At 37.7% G+C, this 26,311-nt stretch overlaps 1 protein-coding gene across 1 annotated transcript in view; it reads right to left on the bottom strand.

Moving 5' to 3' along the window:
- Positions 1-13,747: 13,747 nt before the first annotated feature.
- Positions 13,748-26,311, bottom strand: part of ST6GALNAC5 (ST6 N-acetylgalactosaminide alpha-2,6-sialyltransferase 5) — a 206,313-nt gene continuing 193,749 nt past the window's right edge. Inside the window, exon 5 of the mRNA XM_020878832.2 lies at positions 13,748-18,601. Coding sequence (XP_020734491.1) covers positions 18,370-18,601 — 232 coding nt within the window. The 3' untranslated portion in view covers positions 13,748-18,369. The remainder of the gene's footprint in view (positions 18,602-26,311) is intronic.

The raw sequence follows: 26,311 nt of genomic DNA on the forward strand, positions 1-26,311 counted from the left end.
TAGTCCCGGCTTGCAAGTCTTTTGCTCCAGGAGGGCATGCAGCCACTGCCCCCTCTCTGCTTGCAATGATTGTCCTTTTGGAGTTGATTCAGGTTGGAGAACTGGGACCCCTTTTCTGCCCTCAGCTATGTCACTTCTTTATTCCACTTATCAGAATCAGCCCAACAATTTTTTTTTATTGAAGCATAGTTGATTTACAATGTTGTGTCAGTTCCAGATGTACAGCAAAGTGATGCTATTCATTCTTTTTAGTATTTTTTCCGTTATAGGTTATTACAAAATATTGAATAGAGTTTCCTGTGCTACACAATAGGTCCTTGTTGCTTATCTATTGTATAATAGTAGTGTGTATATGCTGACCCCAAACTTATAATTTATCCCTCCCTGCTCCTTTCTCCTCTGGTAAACATAAGTTTGTTTCCTATGTCTATTTCTGTTTTGTAAATAAATTTATTTGTATCATATGTTAGATTTCACATGAAAAAGCAATATCATGTTATTTGTCTTTCTCTTTCTTAGTATTATAACCACTAGGTTCATTAATGTTGCTGCAGATGGCATTATTTCACTTTTTAAAATTGAAAGCCCAATAGTTTTGACATTTGCTTGAAGAAGCCTGTTATAGATAGTCAGACACACACATAGAATAAACTGTACACACACAGACACACACATTTGGCATAACATGGTGATGGTTAATCTAAAATGAAAGACTACCTACTGTTAAGAATACACGTTTACTTTTACTAAAATAAGTCAACTAAGATTCATTTCTCCTTACATTAGAGCCACTTACAAGTACATTGAAAACAAGGAGTAATCTTGTAGAAATGGAAACACTGATACTTAGTTATTTTTATTTTTTTCTTTTAAAAATAATTCTTAGCTGCAGAAAACATTTTAAACATTCCTGAACTCTATAAAACATTGCTTTACTCACATAACTAACATGCTTATACTTCAGTGGTACGTGGCTGACATCACCAAGTCTCACCTTCAACTTAAAATTCAAGGTCGGCAGTGATTTCACTGTAATATATGTTTCTAGTTTCATTTACAGGCTACTTGTAGAGTTCTTTCTTTTTGTCCATGCTCACTTCTCTCTACTTACTTTTAGCTTTGGTCCTGCCTCCTCAGTGATACCTGTTGCTATTGACGATACTGTCTGTTTTTGAAAATACTCACTAGGAATCCAAAGTCTTCTTCTGACTGAAGTTCCAATCTGGCACATTGTGGAAGCATGTCTTTTGCCAGGGATGTGTCTACCAACTTCTCTACCCTGTAGGTGAGCCTGGCTGGAGCTGATTCCCCTTCAGTACCTCTTGTTTGATCCAGAACAGAAAACTCTAGTCTCATGGAGGGCTTAGCTGGACAGACCCATTCGGTATGTGTCAAACCCACACCTTGTTGCTACCTCAAACAAGAATAAGAAGTGATAGTGAAAAGGTAAGGCATAAAGCAGATCAAGGTAACCCTCCTCAATGTCGTGTTTCATTATGTTCCTTACTAAAAATGCAAGCCAGGTCCTCAAATCTCTTTTGAATTCCAGGGGGGGACTAGGGCAGACATATGGGTTCAAGAAGTGGAAGGATGTGTTTGTGACACAAGGAAAAGAGGAAACTGAAAACCAGAGCAGAACACTGCAGGGAAGGGTCACGCTGTAAACCAGCCAAGAGTCACAGAAAAGAGTTTTGAAACTTCTGTGGAGCAAGAACTTAAGAGAAGGAACACAGCGGTCACTGGGTGCCAACTTGATTTTCTTTTTACATTTAGTCAGGGGGGTGATACAGACACTGTGTTTTAGTAACATGTTTGTTAAAGGCTTCTACTACATCTTTATAAAAAGGTAGTGAAATGCTACTCGCTACCAGGCAGGTCAGTTCTATCCAAATTAGCAGCTTTCTCTCACCCTACAGGGAATCCTTGCCTAGAAAACCATCTCCTGAATAATATGCTTATCAGTTTTATACTTAGCACAGACAATAAGAGATTAAATGTATAATACATGACAGAATTAAAATTGTTTTGACAGGCTGACACCAGTAAGATTAAATTTAACATAGATAAATGTTAAGTTCTTCATTTAGGTTAATTGTTTTTTCCCCTGAGGTTGATATGATTTGGCATACAAGATTATAGGAAGATGCCACTGGGAATTGTAGTTTAAAACTTGCCCATTTTAAAATGCAATTAAATTTTAAAAAATTACATATATATTTTCTATGTTGATTCTGATAAATAATTCAAATATTCAAAGTCTTGTTTGTTTTTTTCTGTTAAACCTCCTCTATGCCGACATATTTCCTTGTGTGGTTTGTGATATTTGTATAGATTATACAAATACATACTTGATGAGATGTCTACAAAGGAATATTCCCCCCAAAATTTATGAATAGAAATATGGATTTGGACCAAAGTTTTTGCTCTGAATTGGTCAAATGGTCTGGGTTGAACTGGATTAAATAATAGATTAGACAAGATAAGGGAATATTAACAAATCAGAGACTAGAATTGAAAAACTTAACTAGGATGTGGCACATAAAGACAAGGAGATGAAATATATGAAAGAGTGATTTAAAGCATGGAGGATAAAATAGGAGACCTATTATGTATCTAATCTAAGTCCAAAGAAAAGGAAAACAGAGGAAATACAGGAGACGCAATAGGTGAACAGAAAATGTCTAATCATTTTCCAGAACTGATAAAAGACATCAATTAGTACATGTAGGAAGGAGCTTGTTTACTTAGCAGAAAAAAAAAAAAGAAAGAAAATCTGTATCTAGACAGGTTATAGTAAAACTTCACAAGCACAAAGACAGAAATAAGATTGAATAAGTAGTCAGAGACCATGCAACAGAATAAAGTAAAACAGGAGACTTTTCAACAGCAGCATAAATAAGGAGACAGTATCCTTAAAGAAGTGAAAGAAAATCACTTTTAACCTAGAATTATGTGTCCAGAAAATCAAGGATGAAATAAATACATTTTCAAGGATTTAAATCTGATATTAAATACCTACAGATAAATCTTTACCCATGTAAATTTTAAAGTATGTAATTTAAGAAAGATAGAAACATATAGAAAATGTCTGATTTGCAAAAAAGGTATATAAAGCAAGGAAATAAATTAAAACTAATATAAATTAAAGCAAGTATGTATTTTTAGATATTTTAATTTAAACTGTATTATATATAAAATATATAAGAATAAAAAAATAATATAATGTGTGGCATTAAAAATGGGGCAGATGGAAATAGGCTGTATGTAAGAATTTTATGACTATGGATGAGAGGGTTCCTTGATTATTCAGGCAGGGAATCTACAGAAATTGATTAATCAAAGAATTAAGTTTATATATATATATATATATATATATATCAAGTATATATATATATGATAAAATTTTACTTCAAGCAACCATTAAGAAAGAACATATTGCTTTCAAACTAATAGGAAGAAAAGTCAAATAGTAATCACAATCAGTTGAAACAAAGAATAGTAAAGGAAATAAAAAATTAGAAAAAGAAGAATGAATGGAAATTACAAAGTAAGATTATGGTAACAAGTCTAAATATAGAATTAATCTCCCCAGATTGGAAGTGAACTCAACTTTCTCATAAAAGTCAGAGATTGTCTGGTTTGAAAAAGAAAAAAAAAATGTTTTTTTATGAGAAATGCCTAAAATTTAAAGATATGAGATACTGAAAATAAAAGAATGAAACAAGACGGTCCTAGAAAATACTAACCAAAGGAACACTGAGGTAGCTATTTTAATGGCAGAAAAATGAAGACTTTAGAAAAAAGCAATACAGTATTAAGAATACAAGTGGTTAATACCAAATGATAAAAATTAATTTCACCAGGAAGAATAAACAGTCATAAAGTTGTGTGCACCTCAAAATAGCTAAAATATTTGTTGACTTATAGAAGGGAAATTCAGTATCATATTAGAGGATTTCCAAGTACTTCTCTGTTATAGTTTGACCTAGTAGACCATAAAAGCAATTACTGCTATTTATAAGATAAGCAATTCAAATGAAGACAAAGAACAACTCAAATTTAAAAAATATAAAAAGGATAGAAGAGAATGTAAACATACAAGCATTCATAAAATAAAAACAAATGTAGCTATACTTCCGCCAAACAATGGACTTTAAGGAGTGAGATATTACTAAATATAATGGGGGATATTTCATAATGATAAAAGGATCACTTCAACAGGAAGATTTAAGATCCTAAATACATATGTACCTAATGACACATTTTCAAAGTATATAAAGCAAAAATTTACAGGCTAGAAGAAGAAATGGACAAATTTGCAATGATAGTTACATATTTCAATACATATCTCTTAGTAACTTAATGAACAGTAAAGGAAAAAAATTAATAAGTATAAAAAGATTTAGACCACACTTGTAATAAACTTGACTTAAATTGACAAAAAGAATACTATATACAACCATACCAGAATACAGGTTTTGATCATGAGACACTGATCAAAATAGATAATATTCTGGGCCATAAAATAATTCTCAATAAATTTCAAATAAAAACTGAAATCATGAAGAGTATGACTTTTGACCACAGTGGAAATGAATTAGAAAATAATAGTTAGAACATTTCAAGAAAATCCCTAAGTATTTGGAGATTGCATAGCACATATATGAATGACATGCATTAAAGAAGAAATCACAATAAAAATTGGAAAATATTTTAACTGAATGATAAGAAAAATTCAACAGTACAAGAACTGTGAACTTCCAGATGTTTAAGCTGGATTTAGAAAAGGCAGAGGAACCAGAGATTGCCAACATCTGCTGGATCATCAAAAAAGTGAGCGAATTCCAGAGAAACATCTACTTCTGTTTTATTGATTACACCAAAGCCTTTGACTGTGTAGATCACAATAAACTGTGGAAAATTCTTCAAGAGATGGGAATACGAGACCACCTTACCTGCCTCCTGAGAAATCTGTATGCAGATAAGAAGCAACAGAACCAGTCATGGAACAACGGACTGATTTCAAATTGGGAAAGGAGTACGTCAGGGCTGTATACTGTCACCCTGTTTATTTAACTTATATGCAGAGTTCATCATATAAAATGCCAAGCACAAGCTAGAATCAAGATTGCTGGGAGAAATATCAATAACCTCAGATATGCAGATGATACCACCCTTATGGCAGAAAGTGAAGAAGAACTAAAGAACCTCTTGAAGGGACTTCCCCGGTGGTCTAGTGGTTAAAGAATCTGCCTTGCAATGCAGGATATATGGGTTCAATCCCTGGTGAGGGAACTAAGATCTCACATGCTGCAGAGCTACTGAGCCTGGGTACTCTGGAGCCTGCGTACCACAACAAGAGAGCAAATCTGGCCCAGTGAAGATCCCACATGCTGCAACTAAGACTCGACACAGCCAAATAAATAAATATTTAAAAAAAAAACCCTCTGATTTATTTATTATCATTGTTTAAAATATTTATTTATTTGTTTATTCATTTGACTGCCTCGAGTCTTAGCTGTGGTATGTGGGACCTACTTCCCTGACCAGGGATTGAACCCTGGCCCCCTGCACTGGGAGCACGGAATCTTAGCCACTGGACCACCAGGGAAGTCCCCCAAACCTCTGATTTAAAAAAAAAAAATAAATAAAGAGCCTCTTGATGAAAGTGAAAGGGGAGAGTGAAAGAGCTGGCTTAAAACTCAACATTCAGAAAACTAAGATCATGGCTTCCGGTCCCATCACTTCATGGCAAATAGATGGGAAAGCAATGCAAACAGTCAGAGACTTTATTTTCTTGGGCTCCAAATCACTGCAGATGGTGACTGCAGCCATGAAATTAAAAGACTCTTACTCCTTGAAAGAAAAGCTATGTGACCAAATTAGACAGCATATTAAAAAGCAGAGACATTATTTTGCCAACAATTTCCATATAGACAAAGCTATGGTTTTTCCAGTAGTCATGTATGGCTGTGAGAGTTGGACTATAAAGAAACCTGAGTGCCAAAGAATTGATGCTTTTGAACTGTGGTCCTGGAGAAGTCTCTTAAGAGTCCCTTGGACTGCAAGGAGATCAAACCAGTCAAACCTAAAGGAAATCAGTCCTGAATATTCATTGGAAGGACTGATGCTGAAACTCCAATATTTTGGCCACCTATGCAAAGAACTGACTCATTGGAAAAGATCCTGATGCTTAGAAAGATTGAAAGCAGGAGGAGAAGGGGATGACAGAGGATGAGATGGTTGGATGGCATCACCAACTCTATGGACATGAGTTTGTGATGGACAGGAAAGCCTGGCATGCTGCAGTCCATGGGGTCACAAACAGTTGGACACGACTGAGTGACTGAACTGAACTGACTGAAGGAAAATTCAACATAATAAAACTTGTGAGATGCTCCTAAAGCAGAATTTAGAGAATTTTATAGCTCTAATTTACATATTAGGCAAGACAAGACATATGGTTGAAAAAACAATCTAACCTATTCAAGAAACTAGAACAAGCATAGCAAATTCAACTGAAGAAAGGAGAAGGAAGGAAAAATAAAGATAAACAACTCAAGAATATATTAAGCAAATATATTACAATAAAGACAAGAAATCCCTGGCAAATTACAATGAAAAAAAAAAAGATATATCAGATGTCCCAAAGAAATTAAAAAGAGAATAATTATATTATGAAAAACTTTATTCAACTTAGATTAAATGGACAAATTTACTAAAAACCACAATTTACAAAATTGCTATGATAAAAAATAGAAAAATCAGAATAACTCCAGATGTATTAAAACATTAAATCTGTAATTTAAAATTTCTTCACACAAAAAATTACAGTTCCAAATGGCTTCAATTCTTCCAAAACTTATGGAAGAAATAACATCAATATCACAGAAACTTTTCTAGAAAATAGAAAAAGAAGAAACACTTTCAAATTCATTAATGACACCAGCATAACCTTTACAGCAAAACCTGACAAAGCCAATATGGACAAAAAAGAAAAATTGCAGGTCAAGCTATCTCATGAACTCTGATGTAAAATTTCTTGACAAGCTATTAGCACTCAAATACAGTAAGGATATGACATCACAATGTTTATTCCAGTAATTCAAGTTTTATGAACTTTTGAAAATCAATGTACTTTAGCATTCTGTAGAATAAGGAAGAAAATCTATTTTCTCATCTTAATAGATGCAGAATAAGCATTTATTTCAATCCAAAAACACTAAAATAAAAACTCTTAGCAAACCAGGAATCGAAGGGAACCCCCTTCATCTGATAAAGTATATATCTACCAAAAGCCTACAGTGAGCTCATTATTTTTTGTTTAAACAGTATTAAACCATTTTCTCTGAGGTTGGGAAAAAAATAAAAATGACCACTCTTACCACTTCTAATCAATACTGGACTAGAAGTTTTACTCAATATAATAAGCAAATTAAAAAATATGTAAGATTGGAAAGAAATAAAACTGTCAGTATTCACAAAAGCATGATTGTGTATGAAGACAGTTGAAAGAATTTACAAACATACTCTTAAAATCACTGAGTTCATTTAGCTTTAATACTGGATATAAGATCAACATACAAAAATCAATTGTGGGGCTTCCCTGGCGGCTCAGTGGTAAAGAATCTGCCTGCCAATGCAGGAGACATGAGTTTGATGCCTGGTTGAAGATCCCACATGCTGTGAGGCATCTAAGCCTGTGTGCCACACTACTGAACCTGTACTCTAGAGCCCAGGGACCACCACTACTGAGCCCATGAGCTGCCCTAGAGTTCATGCTCTGCAACAAGAGAAGCCACCACAATGAGAAACCTGCTCACCACAACTAGAGAGCAGCCTCCACAACTCACCACAGCTTGAGAGAACCCACATGCAGCAGCGAAGACCCAGCACAGTGAAAAATAAATAAATAAAGACATAAAACTATTTTTAAAAATCAGTTGTATTCTATATTGGAGAAGGAAATGGCAACCCACTCCAGTACTCTTGCCTGAAAAATCCCATGGGTGGAGGAGCCCAGTAGGCTACAGTCCGTGGGGTTGCAAAGAGTCGGACACGACTGAGCGACTTCACTTCATAACAAATAAGTAGAAAATTAAATTGCAAACAATATCATTTATAATAGCACCAAACAAACCCATCAAATTTCCAGGAATAGCTATAAGAAAAGATGTGGACGACTTCCATACAGAAAACTTTAAATTGTGCTCAAGAATTGAAGACATTATATTGAAGACGTTGTTAAAATGTCATTTCTCTCTAAAGTCTCCATAGAATTAATACAATCTCAATAAAAATCCCAGCAGGTTTTATTAAATATGGAAAATGATACTTGGTTTCTAAAATTGTATGTGGAAATACAAAGTGCCAAGAACAGCTAAAGAATATTGATGAAGATGAATAAGCTGGATACTTTTTAGATATCAAGACTTATGAAGTTATAATATTTAAGATAATGTGGCAAGAGTACAAAATGGTATAGAACTCAGTGTCAGAAATAACCTGATTTACCAACAGAGTACCAGTGAAGTGGCATTTACAATAAATGGTGCTCTGTAAATTGGATTTCTATAAATGGAAAAAAAAAGAACTTGACCCCTTCCTTACATCATATACCCAAACCATACCCAAATCAATTTGAGCTGAGTCATAAATACAATATGGAAAGAAGAGAAAAAAAAATCAAGTTTCCTAGAAGAAAACATAAGCAATTAACTTCATGACTTTGGTCTTGGTAAGTGTTCTTAAATAATACACAAATCATACTATGCATGAAATATTGATAAATTTGAATTAAAATAATTAAATTAAGAATTTTTAGTCATCAAAATATACCATTAAGACATGAGACATAGCTCAGTTGGTAAAGAATCCACCTGCAATTCAGGAGACTCCAGTTCGATTCCTGGGTCGGGAAGATCCACTGGAGAAGAGATAGGCTACCCACTCCAGTATTCTGGTCTGGAGAATTCCATAGACTGTATGGGGTCGCAAAGAGTTGGACACAACTGAGCGACTTTCAGTTCACTTCAAGACATGAAAAGGCAAGCCACACCTTGTAATAAGAAAGGACTTATTCTCATAAAAATTCACATAAATAAGAAAAAACTTGATAGTCCAATTGAAAGAATTGGCCAGAAGAATACTGTCTATGTTTTCTTCTAGGAGTTTTGTTTTCTTGTCTTACATTTAGGTATTTAACCCATTTGACTTTATTTTTGTATATGGTGGGAGAAAATGTTCTAATTCAATTTTTACATGTAACTGTTTAGTTTTGCTAGTGCCATTTATTGAAGAGAATGTTTTCCCCCACTGTATATTCTTGCCTCCTTTGTTGTAGATGAATTGACCACATGTGTGTGGGTTTATTTCTGGGCCCTCTGTTTTTTTCCATTGGTCTAGGTGTCTGTTTTTTGTGCCAGTATCATACTGTTTTGATTATTGTAGCTTTGTAGTATAGTCTTACATCAGGGAACATGATACCCCAAGCTTTGTTCTTTTTTCTCAAGATTGCTTTGGCTATTCAGGCTCTTTTTTGGTTCCATACAAGCTTTAGGACTATTTGTTCTAGTCATGTGAAAAATGTTATGGGTATTTTAATAGAGATTGCATTAAATCTGTAGATTTCTTTGGGTCATAAGGACATTTTAACCATATTAATTCTTCCAGTCTGTGAACACAGGATAATGTTTCATTTATTTGTATCATCTTCAATTTCCTTCATCAGTGTCTTAGTTTTCAGAGTATAGATCTTTCACTTCCTTGGTTAAATTTATTTCTAGATGTTTTATTCTTTTTGATGAGACTGTAAATGGTATTATTTTCTTGATTTCTTTTTCTCATAGCTCATTACTAATGTATAGAAATGCAACAATTTTATGCATATTAATCTTGTATCCTGCAACTTTACTGAATTCATTTATTAGTTCTAATAGCTTTTGGTGGAGTCTGAGGTTTTCTTTGTGTGGTATCATGTCACCTGCAAATAATGACAGTTTTACTTCCCTTCCAATTTGAGTCCATACAGTCTTTGATATAGATCTTAGCAATATTGTTTTTTGAATCTGTCTCTTCAGATAAGGAAAATAAAAGCAAAAATAAACAACAGTGACCTAATCAAACTTAAATGCTTTTGCAGAGTCAAGAAAATTATCAACAAAAGACAACCTATTTAATGGGGAAGATATATGCAAATGATACATTTGATAAGGGGTCAATATTCAAAATGTGTAAAGAACTCATGCAGCTCAGTATCAATAAAAATAAAACAACCTGAATAAAAAAATGAGCTTAGGACTCAAAAAAGCATTTTTCCAAAGAGGACATACATATGGCCAACAAGCATATCAAAAGATGCTTAACATCAATAGTCATCAGCAAAATGCAAATCAAAACCACAATAACATATGATCTCATACTTTTCAGAATGACCATCATCAGAAAGACAAGAAATACAAATTGTTGGCAAGGATGAGGAGACAAGAGAAGCCTGGTACACTGTTAGTGGAAATATAACTTGGTGCAGCCACTATGGAAAACAATATGAAAGTTCCTCAAAAAATTATAAATAGAACTACCATATGATCCAGCCATTCCAATTCTGGGTATTTATTCAAAGAGAATGAAAGCACTAATTAGAAAATATATGCACAACAAAGCTCTTAGCGGCATTGTTTATAATAGCTAAGATATGGAAGCAACCTAATTGTCTATCAATAGATGAATGGATAAAGAAGATGTGGTATCTGTAGGTACAATTTTATGTTACTTAGCCATAAAACGAATGAAATAATGCCACTTGCAACAATATGGGTGGGCCTAGATGGTGTTATTCTTAGTGAAATAAGTCACAAATATTCTTAGTGAAATAAGTCACAAATAAGTGAAATAAGAAACACAAATATTATATTATTTCACTTACATGTGAAATCTAAAAATAAAACAAATAAACAAATATAACAGAACAGAAACAGATTCACAGATACAGAAAAAACTAGTGGTTACCAGTGGGGAGAGGGCTGTGGGAGTGGCAAGGCAGTTGAAGGGGATTAAGAAGTACAAACTGCTAGGTACAAAAGAAACAGTTATGAGGATATAATGTATGGCACAGGGAATATAGCCAATATTTATAATAACTTCATATGGGGTATGTGCTGTGCTTTGCTTAGTTGCTCAGTCGTGTCTGACTCTTTGTGACCCCATGGACTGTAGCCTTCCAGGCTCCTCTGTCCGTGGAATTCTCTAGGCAAAAATATTGGAGGGGGTAGCCATTCTCTTCCCCAGGGCATCTTCCCTACCCAGGGACCTAACCAGAGTCTGTGACATTGCAGGCAGATGCGTTACTATTTGAGCCACCAGAGAAGCCCCATTTCATTGATGAGGTAGTATTAATGGAGAAGAAAAAAAAAAGCTAAACCTCATAAGGAATCAAGAAAATACAAGTTGAGATGACAATGAGATATAATTTACATGTACTAGATGGACAAACATTTACAGTCTGAAAATACCAAGTCAAGTGTTAGCAAGGATGTGAACAACCACTGTTAGGAGTATAAAGTGTTCAACCACTTTGGAAAACAATCTGGCAATATAATGCACATGTGAACCATTTTATACTATAGCCCAGCAATTTTATTCCTAGATATATACTCCGCATAAAAATTCTTGCACACATGTATTGAAAGACCTTTCTAGAATGTTCATAAAAGCAGTAAGCAACAAACTGGAAATGTAAATGTCTACTTAAAAATGGATAGAAATAAATTATGATATATTTATACAATGGCAATACAATCTTGAGAACAAATGAGAGTTACAAGAGAGTGGATGAATCTTGGAGTAAAAAGCAAGATTGAAAGACTAGACACATGTTGTAACAATTTTACACTTATTAATATATAAAATAAGAACTGTATTATTTGTTGATATGTCTATGTGTATTAATAATACAACTATTTAGAAACCAAGAGAATGGAAAATCAAAAATCCAAGACAATAGAAGGAACACTAGGGTGGCTTCAAGGGTCATGGCAATATTTTCCTTATGTTTGCTTCATAATATATAGATTTGTCACTTATTATTTGGTATATCTCAAATATTTTGTATACTATGAATATGATATAATAGAACAAGACAAATATTCTCATAGAAATTGCTACCTATACGGTTAAGTTTCTGCCAGGAAGTACATGATGACCAAAGACAGAGATTCCAGACAGACCCTGTGGTGTCTACCTGACTTTCCCTCTTCCTAGCTTCCTGAGCCTGGAAAAGTTACTGAAGTGCTCTGTGTCTCAGTTTTCACATCTGTAAAAGGGGAGCGCTGAAAGAAATTATGTTTATTTTGGTCATCGTGAGGATGAAATGCATTTATAAATGTAAAGCATTTAGAAAAGTGCCCGGTCCGTGGCAAGCTGTGTGTCTGCTGTCATCTTCATCACTCTGGGGACTGGATGCACAAACTGTCCTAGTCTCAGCTTACTTATTTTCACAATGGGATCATTGGATTATTGTGAAATAATAAATATAAGAAAAATGACATTGTGCAAAGAACTCATTAGATAGTAGATGAAATACAATTGTAAAGATTTGACTCAGTGTCATGGATTGCCTGTATTTGGTTTTGCAATGAAAGAACTAGTCACATGGCAAAGAACTAAAGATGCTACTCCTTGAGATGATTTATGTAGTGAGCAATGACCTTCTTGTATGTGGAGCTAGCCGTGGCATGTACTAGCTTTTTACTAACATCCCTGTTGGAATTCAGTTTGAAATCCTGGTATAACATCTCTCTTAATATTTTATTAAATTACATTTTGAAGTTATATTATTTCTGAAAATATGGGTAAGTCTATAATCCTATCCAGTCACAGGAAAGCATATTTTGCAGTTTCATATAGTGACTTCCAGCCCTTTTTCTATGTTTAAAAATTGAAATTGAGATCACACAATTAAATAATTAGGTGCAAGAGCAGACAATGTAGGAGTGGAATTCCAGAGTGTCCACATGTTCAAAAAGGCAATGGCTATGGTGCGTGCAGAGGTCCGATCCAGCAGCTACTCACCTTTGCTGACATACCATTTTGCCCTCTGCAACCAGGTGGTCTTCCAAAGCCAGGTGCTGGCCAGGTGGGGTGACTCAGGAGCCTGGGATACTCCACCTGAGGCACCTTTTCTCAAGAGTTCTTTTCCCTCATATTCTGATAGAGATGAAACCATTTTAGATGTGTTTCATGGAAACAAAATGTGGGGGGGGATATTTTATTTTTAAGATAAATATACAGTTAATTTTTATAGACCTTCGATAACCATCAGTTGAATTCTCAGCAGCTTAATTAAGCTGTCACGTTTAAGGCAGGCTGTACTCATCTCATTTAGCCTCCTTTTTGTAGTTGAATCACAGAAGTCAGAGCCCAAAATGTCTTTACCTTTTTTGTGTGTGGTATAGCATTTGTCAATATTAAATTTAATTCGTGCTAAGAGCAGCTCACCAACAGTGAGAAAACAAAGCTTGCTGAACTTCATTTTGTGAGTTCAGAACAGCCAGCATAGCGAACCTAATGAATTCAGCAATATTATTCTACTGAATCTAGGTCAACTCTGTTGATTAAAAATGTTATAGGTTTAAGGACTGACCCTATAAAAACCCACTTAAAATTTAACTATTTTACCACCTATTCTGCCTCTTGTACTTCTTACATGGAAGGATATATACCAATTACCAATCCAATGGGCCAACATTAATATGTCATCATCAACAACAGACCTTTATTGAGCGCCTATTGTGTGCAAGGCACTGTGCTAGGCATGGGGCTACAGAAACAAAGAAGAAAGCAGTCCCTGCTCTCAAAGAGCTTACAATCTAATTAGACTAACAGGACACACACATAAAAAGACAAAAGACAATCCAAGGTAGCATATAATATTGGGTCACTGAGTAGAAACAAATAAGATTGCCACCTATTTTTTTTTTTTTCATTTCTATGGTGGCTCAATACCCTGAATGGGTGGGGATGAGGGAGCTGGAATAAAAGGGTTACTCCTGTTCATGTATAATCTGTGTAGATACTCTCTCATCTTTTCCACTCCAAAGTATCTTCTGGCAAGTGCTACAACCTAGGCCATTGGTTCACTTTTACCCCAATGACCTTGTATTGTAGTTCTCATTGAGGTGGCCTTTTGATAGGATAGCCCACTGTTCTGGCTTTCCTGGGGCTGTCTGGAGTTTAGTACAAAATGTCCAAATTTTGAAATTCCTCCCCTTTTCTCCTCCCTTGACCCTGGAGAAACCAGGACAGTATTTCTGAACTACCTGTTCCTGCAGCTCTCCCACCTACTATGGCCATTACCCTGGCAGGACTCACCCCAAATCTGTTCCCCAGTTAGGTCTCTAGTTTAAAAATCTATAAGGAAGACTGTAACAAGCCCCCAAAGACTGCTGGTTTAAGAGCACAATGTAGACAAAAGAAGACATCAGGAGAGAATGACAGCAAAGACAAAACGAGGTTTAAGAGAGAAGCAGTGAGCATGCAAGCAAGACATGATTGGGTGGGGAATGAAAGACATAAGTGTTAACATCACCTCCTAACACAGAGAGAATGGGAACACAGGCCCTTCTCTGAGTAGGTCTGTTTAACAACTTGAATCATCACGCCAGTGGAATCCAGGGTATATTTCTGAAATGAGGTCACTCCTACCTAAGCGAAGATATTTGGGCTTATTAAATAGGTACATATGCGTTTAAATAACACTCTCATTCCTAATAGAATTTCAACATTTTCCTTCCTTATAAATACCTTTACCATCTAAATCAATAATTTTAATTTTGAGGTGAGTTTTTATTTCAAAATGAGGGAATAGCCTTCCACTTTTAATGTAATTCAAATAAATCAGTAACAGAGAGAACCTCAGAAAACAAAGGGAATCTGTCTTGAGTGGTCTTGTTTGGAATCCGATACACATATCCAGTAGCAACCTAAGGATTCCAAGGAACCTCATAGAAATTTCTCTTTTAAGTACAGGACTTTGTGTTTTGCTTTCATTTATTTTTTGGAGAGAAGCTCCAGGTCTGCAATCTTAGGATCTTGGAAGTTCCTGCATGGCTCTGGTTTTATGTCTGGCCCTTAGGAGCACATCCCGGGGTTAGTGAAACACAGGGGCTTAGTTACCAAACACCCATTAACCATAATGGAAATCACACAGCGAAGGCCCCACGCTGCACACTGAATATTTACCTCCTAATGTTCTTTTAATGTATGTTTTCTTGGGTGAATATTTACTGTAGAATATTAAATGCAAGATTCTTCTTTTTATGGGCCATTTGAAGTGATTGATTTTGTTTGTGCATTCCTGTATCCTTGCCCATAAAGGCTATCTATTGTAATGGCCTCTATTCAAATGTTCTTGTGTTGAAATAACAGATGCCACGGACGGGCCAGCCGTGGCTTTGAGTTGCTTCGGTCTTAAAAGCTAGGAGGAAGCTGATGACAAAGCTGGGGAGAGAGGGAAAAGGTATATAACATAATGAGTACAACTCAGGCTTCAAATATAATCGGATATTGAAATCACTGAGGTCTGTAAACGTGGTTTGTAGTTTTTTTATATCAGAGCTGATTTTAATGGCGTTGCACTGTGTTAAAAATGATAGTCATGAAATGATTTGGCAAGATAGTTCAAATGCTCATAACCAGGTCCAATAGCACAACTTATCAGAATTCTAGGTATTTCCTTTAAATGCTATAATAAAACCACTGACCAAGTAATAATTTCTTACATATTTACACCATATTTTTAAAAAATATAAATTCACATACATATCCTAGCTACATGTAGATTTAAAATATTTCCCAACAAAGCCCGGAATTTTAGAATTCCTTTGATTTACACTCTTTTGAGTATTTGAGAGGGGAAGGTTTCAAAAAAGATGGAGCTATCATATATTCTTGAAAAACAAAACAAAAACAAAACCCCTAAAACCTAAAGATAACATAGACATTTGAGATTATTATTGGATTCGGTGATATAGCTACATTTTTGCATGTCCCGAGTATGCCTTTCCGAATTTTCATAAAAATAAGACTTGTTAAAGAAGCTATTTACATCTGAGCAATATAATCTCTTCAAGTGATAGGAAATGTGGCCTATGTTCTTATGATTTTTGGTAAGTTCATAAAGTATTGTTTGTTCAGAGTCCATGCTGTAGAAGAGATTGTGCTGGAAGAAAATTCCTTTTGTCTTCTTAAAAAATTGGGAAAATTTAAGAACACATTCCAATATATCTTGGACAGACATTTCAATTGTACTGCCTTTTTACAGCTCAAGCCACACCACAATAATACCAATATTGTTTTTGCTATATAAGTATCTGGACTGTGTTTGCATCTCAGTAACAGTACTCCATATAATTAATAGTACTAGTGCAAGAGAATGGAATTTTAGTACTTCATAAGGAAAAGGAAAAGATGGTAACGTGAGAAACCTTCTTTAATCACAAACCAGGTCATGTTTTGTAAAACAACATCAGTCTCCATACATAATATTTGCTGGTGCCTTCAAATTTGGCATTAGAGAAATTAATTCCTCCTAAGCCATGAGTAAAGAAAACATTGATATATTTTTTAAAAGACTATTTTTGAACAATATTACTTGCATAATTGAAATCTTCCATACTAGCTGATCTTGGCTTTGAATAAAATAAGTCCTTTATACTCCTGAAGACCAGGGAACGGCAGTGAATATAAGATTTGCAGTGAGTGAATCTGAATAGTTCATAGGATAAATGAGTCATGTGATGGAAAAATCTTGGGTTCTCTTCTCACAGATTCACAGAGGTGTAGGTCCTTGTTGTATTCAGAGAACAGCATGAAAGTTCTCCCTCCTGCCTCACTCTCTCACAGGGAATAGGATGAAAGTCTCCCCCGGCAGTCCCCCCTCGCCTGCTGCAATACACATACATTCTCTCCCACTCTTTTGGTGCAAAAAGCACCAGAGAATCAGGGAATGGATTTTTGCCTATGGGGTCCAGGGAGGAGGCATTTTTAAACCACAAGGGGGAGCTAGGTAGTAGGGAAAGTGAAAGTGTTAGTCGCTCAGTCGTGTCTGACTCTTTGTGACCCCTTGAACTGTAGCCCACCAGGCTCCTCTGTCCATGGAATTCTCCAGGAAGAATACTGGAGTGGTTTGCCATTTCCTTCTCCAGGGGATCCTCCCAACTCAGGGATTGAACCTGAGTGTCCTGCATTGAAGGCAGATTCTTTACTGTCAGCCACCAGGGAAGCCCCTAGGGAGATATAAAAGGCCCCCTAAAATAAGGCTCCTGCGACCGCAGGAGCCCCATCATTCCAAGTATAAAGTCCTTATGTAGACCAACGAGATGCTCACTGGGAGAATTTCAGATCTGGCATGAAACTTAAGTGATGTCACTGTCCTCGGATACAGTGACATCACTTTGCAGAAGAGCAAAATAGGGCTTAAATGGAGTGACCTACATTAATTATTACCCAAGCCAACTGTCTTTCAGTTTCTGTTGTTGGTCTGTTTTTTGTTTGAACAACACAGTTTTTGGTTTTCAATATTGTCATCTGGAGCATTTCTGCATGTTGGAAAATATCATAGTTGCTTTCGAAGCCCGAGGGTTCAAAAAATGCAGTGCAACGTTTCCAAGTCATATACTGCTTGCTAACAATGAGCACTATGAACACGGTAGTTCATCTCCCAGTTCTGGGCCTTTTCCAGTTATCATTCCGGATTAAATAATTAGGACAGATAAATTACCACATAATCATAATCTATAAAAATACTGGCCTAGCGCACACTAAAAAACTCTCAATAAATAAATATTGGGCATTTGCTTATGAAAGTGAAGATGTACTCTTCAGAAATCATGTCCATATTTTCAAGGCTGCTCTTTATAAATCACACATACAGAGTCCAACAGATAACAAAGGTTATAGTTCAGGTTAGGATACAATTTGATAGAAAAATGACTTTAGAGGTGGTATTTCTACAAAGGGATACATCTAATGCTGAGTTGTTTATGTCTCAGTTTCGAAGGCAATACTTAAAAAGATCCTACACACTTTTTGCCAGGGCAGCATCACTGAAATGTGCATTTGGCTCCTAAGGTAACCCCTTTAGAAAGGGACAACACTCACTAGGATGTATTAATTCTGGAATCTTCCCTTATAGACCAACTGCACTACTTGTAGTCATGCCTCAGAGGCATCTATACATGGTACCTCTTGAGGAGGAAGCTGTTCCTGTAACCAGTTCTGTTCCTCTTTCGTGTCTGGTGTTTTAGGAAGTTCAGTGGCCCAGTGGTTGATACAGTGGGGTTCTTAGGATTTCCGTCTGGCCACACACATTCCTCAGAACACAGGTTTAGTCTCAGGATGACTTAAAGCAAGAGATTCTGGTTTCCAGTCTGGTTGAAAAAAGTGAATATTGAATGTCCGTGCCCAGTTCTTAAAGACTCGTTTCTCTGTGATAAAGCGGTGATGACTACCCTTCCGTCCTCGCTCATGGGACAGGTACATTGTACATTCATCAGGTCCAAAAGGTTCATAATAGTGATAAGGTACTGAAAGGTGGTTGGGATCCCTGTAGGAGGAAAATGAAATAACAGATTAAAACCATGGGGGTGGGGGGGAAACACCTTTCACTGATTGAGGTAAGATGTTATCTTACCTTCCACACCTTCAAGTTAAAAATGAATTTCAACAAATGGCTTTTCTGATGTTTAAGCAATATGCACACGGAGAAGTTCTGAAGTTGTGAAATAAAGTCAGTGACCATTGTGATCAGTGAGATTAAACATGTGCATTCAGGCTCTTAGGATTTAGAAACTACATAGTCCTAAGACCCAACTATAGTTCTGATTTCCACTCTTGCCCCCTACAGTCTGTTTAGCATGAACAGTTATGATAATATTTATAAAACAAAACCAGATCATTCTGCTTCCCCACCCCCACCCCTCTCCAAAGCCTCCAGAGGCTTCCAGCTATACTAAGAGCATGGCCTAGAGGGTGTAAGCTAGCTCCACTCCAGAGCCTCTCCTAACCTACTCAGCCTTGTCTGCTACGCTCCTAGCTTACTGGCCTCTCTGGTGGTCAACTCTGCCAAGCTGGTCCCTCCCCTGAGGTCATGGGTCTTGAGGGCAGTTGCCTGGCTGGTACATCCCCTCAGTTAACTCCTTCTCATTGCTGGGGATTGACACCGGTGTATCATCCTCAGAGAACCCTTAACCAATGCCTGCCCTCTTCTCTCCATCTCACTTGGATTTATTTTCTTTCTTTTTGTTTTTTTAAATATTTATTATCAGCTGTGCGGGGTCTCAGCGGGATCTTGCACACTAGCTCTGAGTTGCAGTGTGTGGGCTCCAGTCCCCTGACCAGGGATTGAACCCAGGCCTTGTGCACTGGGAACATGAAGTCTTGCCTGAACCACCAGGGAAGTCCCTGGATTTATTTCCTTATGGCATGAATCAGTTTCTGAAACTGCTGTTGTTGTTTACGTGCTTCTTGTCTACTCACGAGAATAGGCCTTTGTCTTATTCCTAGCAGGTGCTCCATATCCCTGTCTCTATATTCTGCCTCAAAGTAGAAATACTGGCTCTTTCTTAAAGGTAATGTGAACAGGATTAACATGAGGGGTGGTGGGTGCCCTAATGTTGGATTACTGAAATATCTCACCCTCTTAGAGCTCTGGTCTCAGACCAGTTTCCATTCTAGGCCAGTCCACTCCACCTCTTCTGTGTTGAAGTCTAAGTGATAAGAGCACTCAAGATATCCCAGTAGATTACCCTTCCTACTTTGACTTATACTCACCAACCAGCCTTGCTGCAGAAACTAAGTTTTTCTTGTCCCTTTTATGGCTTCTCTTAAAAGGCATCCCAGCTTCCTGCAAACCACCTTATAGCACCTGATGCCCTAGGGCCCCCCTCCCAGCACTCGGCTCTATTCTAAGTACAGTAGCTTGGTTTCCCAGAGATGCTCATCCTGCTAGGTACCTATATGCTTTCTTCAGAGGAGATCAATACACAAATGGCTTTTAGAGTAGCAACTTCACTGAGGTCAGGGATCGAAGTCTTTTATCAAGAGGGGTGTTGAGTTTGTGGCCCTGACAGCAATAAACCTTTGAGCTTCCTCTCCTCTGAGGTTAAAGTTCTTCCAGGAAGAGAGATTTATTTTTGTCATGCACCATTTAAACATTCCTCATCCTGGGTTGGATGCTATGCTGAGTTAATACTTTGCATCTCTATTATGCTTGTCTCGGAAGTAATTCTGTGTTTTATATTAAGACATCAGATCCTGCCCTATCTAGTTATTATAGAATTCACTTAATATTTATTTCCCCGGTGGCTCGGACAATAAAGAAGCTGCCTGCAATGCAGGAGACCTAGGTTTGATCCCTGGGTCAGGAATATCCCCTGGAGAAGGGAATGGCTACTCACTCCAGTATTCTTGCTTGGAAAATTTCATGAACAGAAGAACTTTGGCAGGCTACAATCTGTAAGTTGCGAAGAGCTGGACCCAACTCAGCGACTAACACTTTCACTTATTTATTGCCCTAGAAATTAGAATCCCCTTCAAATTTTACTAGAAGTTGTTTTCAACACAGAAAGTGCATGGTAGGAAAAATTCAAGTTGGAACTGACCAGGATGAAGAAAATAAAAAAGAAATAAAAAGTTGTGAGACATATCTTTCCTAGATTCATATGGCATAATTTGGGGATCCATGCTAAATTCATGTCACCATAGTAGACTTGGGGTTAAGTTTTTACTCCAGTATGCATCAGGTTTTAAATCTGATTCAGCTAAATTTTGAGCATATTATTGGCATCAGTATGACTAAAGAAACAATCAGGTTTCTAAAAATATCATGAGATTGATTTGGCACCTAGGAATAGAGGGAAATTGGAAACCAGCTAAAGGACGCTGTAGGTTCAATTTCCTTATTCAGGAAGACCATCTCCTTGAATGAAAACACATCTGGCTCCCTGCTGATCTCCTCAAGGGAGAATTAAATTTACATCTTTGGTTATTATGGTTTCAAAGGTGTCCAAATAAGTGGGGGTTGTCTTCACACTTTAAAACTTTGTCCAAATGGCAAAAAAGTGCTAGATGGGATTTATTATAGAAGGCAGAGCCGAAGCAACTGCAGGAACAATCTTCCTGTAGATTGTCAGCCTGCTGTTAGCTGTCATCCACTGTGCCATTCTGAAAGGCCTTCCTTCAGAAAATTTAAGGTTATAATTCCTCAAGTTTTTCTCAAGCTTGACTTTCTATAAGCTGCTGTAGGTTTTTTCCCCCTCCACCTGATCCAAATGAATACAACAATAAGAATCAGCAGAATTTCTACATCAGGAGGCTACTGTTGTAGAAGGGAGGATTCTGGCATCCAAGTTGCTGGTGGGGCCAGAGGTGCTTAGGGAGTGAAGGTGTGCGGGTGGGAGGGCCAGGGTAATTACAGAGCCAGTTTGTTCCCCCAGTGGCTGCAGCCTGTCATCAGCCCCCAGGGGCCAGTGTGGGAAGAAAATCCTGTAGAATAATGTGAAGAGGGAATTTTTTTTCTTTACAGAGAAACCAGGTGGGGAGGATAAAAGAACTAATGTTTAGTGCACAGGAGGAGCTTTAAAGAAATACCACTGCCTGTGCTCCACCTCCACAGAGTCTTGTTTAATTGATTTGGAGAGGGTCCCAGGCATAGGTATTTTGAAAAGTGACTTGGTTTTGTGTATCAAAATAAATAATGGCAGTATTGAATTGTTAAGTCCCACAAAGTAAAATAGAATAAATATCTATGAGTCCATGATGATTTCAATAAATTACTGATTAAATAAATAAATGAGGGAGAAGAAAAAGCATTTCCTTGCAGTATAATTCCAATTAATACTCTAGAAAAAAATGAGGGAGTAGAAAAGCGCCATTAGAATAATGCAGTAATTACTGCAGGCAAGATGCATGAATGAATGGAATATGAGAGAGGGAAAGATGAGAAATAGATTATTTGCATAAAGCACCCCCCCAAGGTATTTAATGACAAAAGGAAGAAATAGTAAATTGACAATGAGTAAACCCAGCAGATGACACCATACCCAAGTGACCAAGGTTAACATCACCAGTAGTAAGATATTTTGAGATCATGTACCTCTTGACACGAGATGCAACTGCTTCTGTGGCATCCTTCTTAGTAATGCATAACCTCAATCTAATAATGAGAAACTATCACACAAATCCAAAGCAATGAATATCCTACAGTAATGAGCAGAATTCTTCAAATGTGTTGGAGTCATGAAAGATATGGAAAGACTTAGGAACTGTCACAGACCGGAGGAGACCAAGGAGACATGATAAGCAAATGCAAAGGGAGCCTGGATTGGGTCCTGGAGGAGACAAAAGACATCAGTAGAAAAAAATGGTGAAATCTGAATAAAGCCTGCAGTTTAGCTGAGAGTACTGCACCAGTGTTAATGTCTTACTTTTGAGAACTGCACCAGAATATTAACTTTAGGGGAGCAGGATGAAGGATATACAGAAACTCTCTTGTATTTTTGCAACTTTTTCTGTAAGTCTAAAACTTTTTCAAAACAAAAAAATTTAAAAAGATAGTAATGTGGGACTTTCCAGGTGGTCCAGTGGTTGGGAGTCTGCCTTGCAATGCAGGGGCTGTGGGTTCTATCCCTGGGTGGGGGGTGGGGGGTGAACTGGGATCCCATATGTCATGGAGAAACTGGGCTGGACACTGCAACGACTGAGCTTGCGTATGGCAACTAGAGAGCCTGCACGCTGTAGCGAGAGATCTCCTATGACTCAGCAAGGACCTCACGTGCCACAAGTAGGACCCAACGCAACCAAATCATAAATAAATAAGTATTTTTAAAAACAGTGTGCATGCTCAGTCGTATTCATCTTTTTGCCACCCTGTGGGCTGTAGCCCGCCAGGCTCCTCTGTCCACGGAATTTTCCAGGTGAGAAAACTGGAATGGGTTGTCATTTCTTCCTCCAGGGCATCTTCACAACCCAGGAATCAAATCAGAATCTCCTGAGTCTCCTGCATTGCAGGCGGGTTATTTACCACTGAGCCCACGGGGAAGCCCCTTTTAAAAGATTATAATGTTATAAATTTCTGTAGGACAGCCTAACATGCAGCCAGGTTGAAGGTGGCTGATTTAATTAAATCCCTGCCAAATCAGAGCTTCAGTTCAGTTTGGTTGTTCAGTTATGCTCCACTCTTTGCAACCTCATGGACTGCAGCACTCCAGGCTTCCCTGTCCTTCACCAACTCCCAGAGCTTGCTCAAACTCATGTCCATCAAGTTAGTGATGCTATCCAACCATCTCATCCTCTGTCGTCCCCTTCTCCTCCTGCTTTCAATCTTTCCCAGCATCAGGGTCTTTTCAAATGAGTCACTTCTTTGCATCAGGTGGCCAAAATATTGGAGTTTCAACTTCAGCATCAGTCCTTCCAATGAATACTCAGGACTGATTTCCTTTAGGATGGACTGGTTTGATCTCCTTGCAGTCCAAGGGACTCTCAAGAGTCTTTTCCAGCACCACAGTTCAAAAGCATCAATTCTTCTGCACTCAGCTTTCTTTATGGTCCAACTCTGACATCCATTCATGACTACTGGAAAAACCATAGCTTTATATATGGACCTTTGTTGGCAAAGTAATATCTCTGCTTTTTAATATGCTGTCTAGGTTTTTCATAACTTTTATTCCAAGGAGCAAGTGTCTTTTAATTTCATGGCTGCAGTCACTATGCTCATTTTCTAAATTCAGTTCTAGCCACTGATATCACTGGTAGCAGGAGTTGGTGATATGCCATTTTTTAATCTTCTAAAGCTAAGCTTTGCAATTATGAAAAGCTTATCATTAACAGGTAAGCATAGATACTTCCATTTCTGGGTATGACCAGATTGACCCTGATCTCTGGATTTGGCCTGGATTATCTATAAGGCTAAATATCCCAATGAAAGAATGGTGCTTTTGTCTCTCTTTAGAGCTCTCAGACACTCTCTTCAAACATACTTGTATTCTTGGCATGGTATATAGTACCACATGGCTTAAAGCTCAACATTCAGAAAACTAAGATCATGGCATCTGGTCCCATCACTTCATGGCAAATAAATGGGGAAACAGTGGAAACAGTGGCTGACTTTATTTTTCTGGGCTCCAAAATTACTGCAGATGGTGATTGCAGCCATGAAATTAAAAGACGCTTGCTCCTTAGAAGGAAAGTTATGACCAACCTAGAGCAACTTCACTTTCACTTTTCAATTTCATGCATTGGAGAAGGAGATGGCAACCCACTCCAGTGTTCTTGCCTGGAGAATCCCAGGGATGGGGGAGTCTGGTGGGCTGTCGTCTATGGGGTTGCACAGAGTCGGACACGACTGAAGTGACTTAGCAGCAACAGCAGACAGCATATTAAAAAGCAGAGACATTACCTTGTCAACAAAGATCCATCTAGTCAAGCCTATGGTTTTTCCAGTAGTCATGTATGGATGTGAGAGTTGGACTATAAAGAAAGCTGAGCACTGAAAAATTGATGCTTTTGAACTGTGGTGTTGGAGAAGACTCTTGAGAGTCCCTTGGACTGCAAGGAGATCCAACCAATCCATCCTAAAGGAGATAAGTCCTGGGTGTTCACTGGAAGGACTGATGTTGAAGCTGAAACTCCAATATTTTGGCCACCTGATGCAAAGAACTGACTCATTTGAAAAGGCCCTGATGCTGGGAAAGATTGAGGGCAGAAGGAGAAGGGGACAACAGAGGATGAGATGGTTGGATGGCATCACCTACTCGATGGACATGGGTTTGAGTAAACTCCAGGAGTTGGTGATGGACAGGGAGGCCTGGTGTGCTGCGGTTCATGGGGTCACAAAAAGTTGGACACGACTGAGCGACTGAACTGAACTGAACTGAACTGAACTGAACTGGCAGGTAGTCGGGCAAACTTTGAGGAATAGGGTTGAATCAACATCTGTCAAGTGTCCTGGTGGTTCTGAAATTGGCTTGCTCTGGACACTACAGAGCATTCAGAAGAAAGTGTTCCCCTAACAGGCCTTCTTTGGAGAAGGCAATGGCACCCCACTCCAGTACTCTTGCCTGGAAAATCCCATGGACGGAGGAGCCTGGTAGGCTGCAGTCCATGGGGTCGCTAAGAGTCAGACACGACTGAGCGACTTCAGTTTCACTTTTCACTCTCACACACTGGAGAAGGAAATGGCAATCCACTCCAGTGTTCTTGCCTAGAGATTCCCAGGGACAGGGGAGCCTGTTGGGCTGCCGTCTATGGGATCACACAGAGTCAGACACGACTGAAGTGACTTAGAGGCAGCAGCAACAGACCTTCTTAAACAGCTGCTTCAGGCCTGTGAGACCCCATGAGACACCTTCATTCTGTTGCCTCCATTTCTTGTCTTACTGCCTCTTTTGGGAGGAAACTGCTGCACACTTGAAGTGGTAGAAGCCAGTGGAATAATACTTGTGTTTCTGGGGCACAGGAAACATCAAGAGCCTGTAGCTGTCCACTCTTCATGGATCAAAGGGTACAAGTGAGTCATTTGCATCCTGTATCCACTACCAACCACTCAGGCACCTCAGAAGCATTGCACCCATGGGACAGAGGAAGGTAATGAGAACACCCAGTGACCAGTAAGATCTGGTGAAATTATAGCGGAGATAAAAGAAGAAATTATGGAAAAGTGAAACAACTATGAAAAAATACAACAATCGATTTTAAGTTCACTTCATAAAATGTGAACCACATGGATGCATTATATTCCATAACCATCCTCCATAAGCATTACATGGTGGACTGTTGCCAAGTAGGAACTTGCCCTGTTACGCTGGCAGCTTTATTAACGTTCACTAGCTAATAACTCTAGCAGAATCAACTCTCTGATATTCATGATACCTTTGAGATGTCCTTCACATTATGGATGCGATATTAATTTAGTTCCATGACAGTGATCACTCTGAGTCATTACTCTGCTAATTAATACTCAAGAAATGATGGGTAACAGAGAGTTGTAAACTTGGTAATGTGTTAAGTATGATCAGAAATAAGATTACTAGGTAGAATTTAAATGCTTGGCCCATTATTATCACAAATAATTTACAATGGAAAATGGGATTAAAAATACTCACCATAACTTAGTTTGGAAAGCAATGATAACAGATCTTTTTCATTGCAATTTATAGTCCATCTAGAGAGAATGGATTTGCCTTCTTATATGGATATGGCATGATTTAAAGGTCCACGTCCACGTAATAATATATTTTGAGGCTGTCTCTGGTGCGAC

The sequence above is a fragment of the Odocoileus virginianus genome, chromosome 5, assembly GCF_023699985.2.
Source record: "Odocoileus virginianus isolate 20LAN1187 ecotype Illinois chromosome 5, Ovbor_1.2, whole genome shotgun sequence".
Taxonomy (NCBI): Eukaryota; Metazoa; Chordata; class Mammalia; order Artiodactyla; family Cervidae; genus Odocoileus; species Odocoileus virginianus.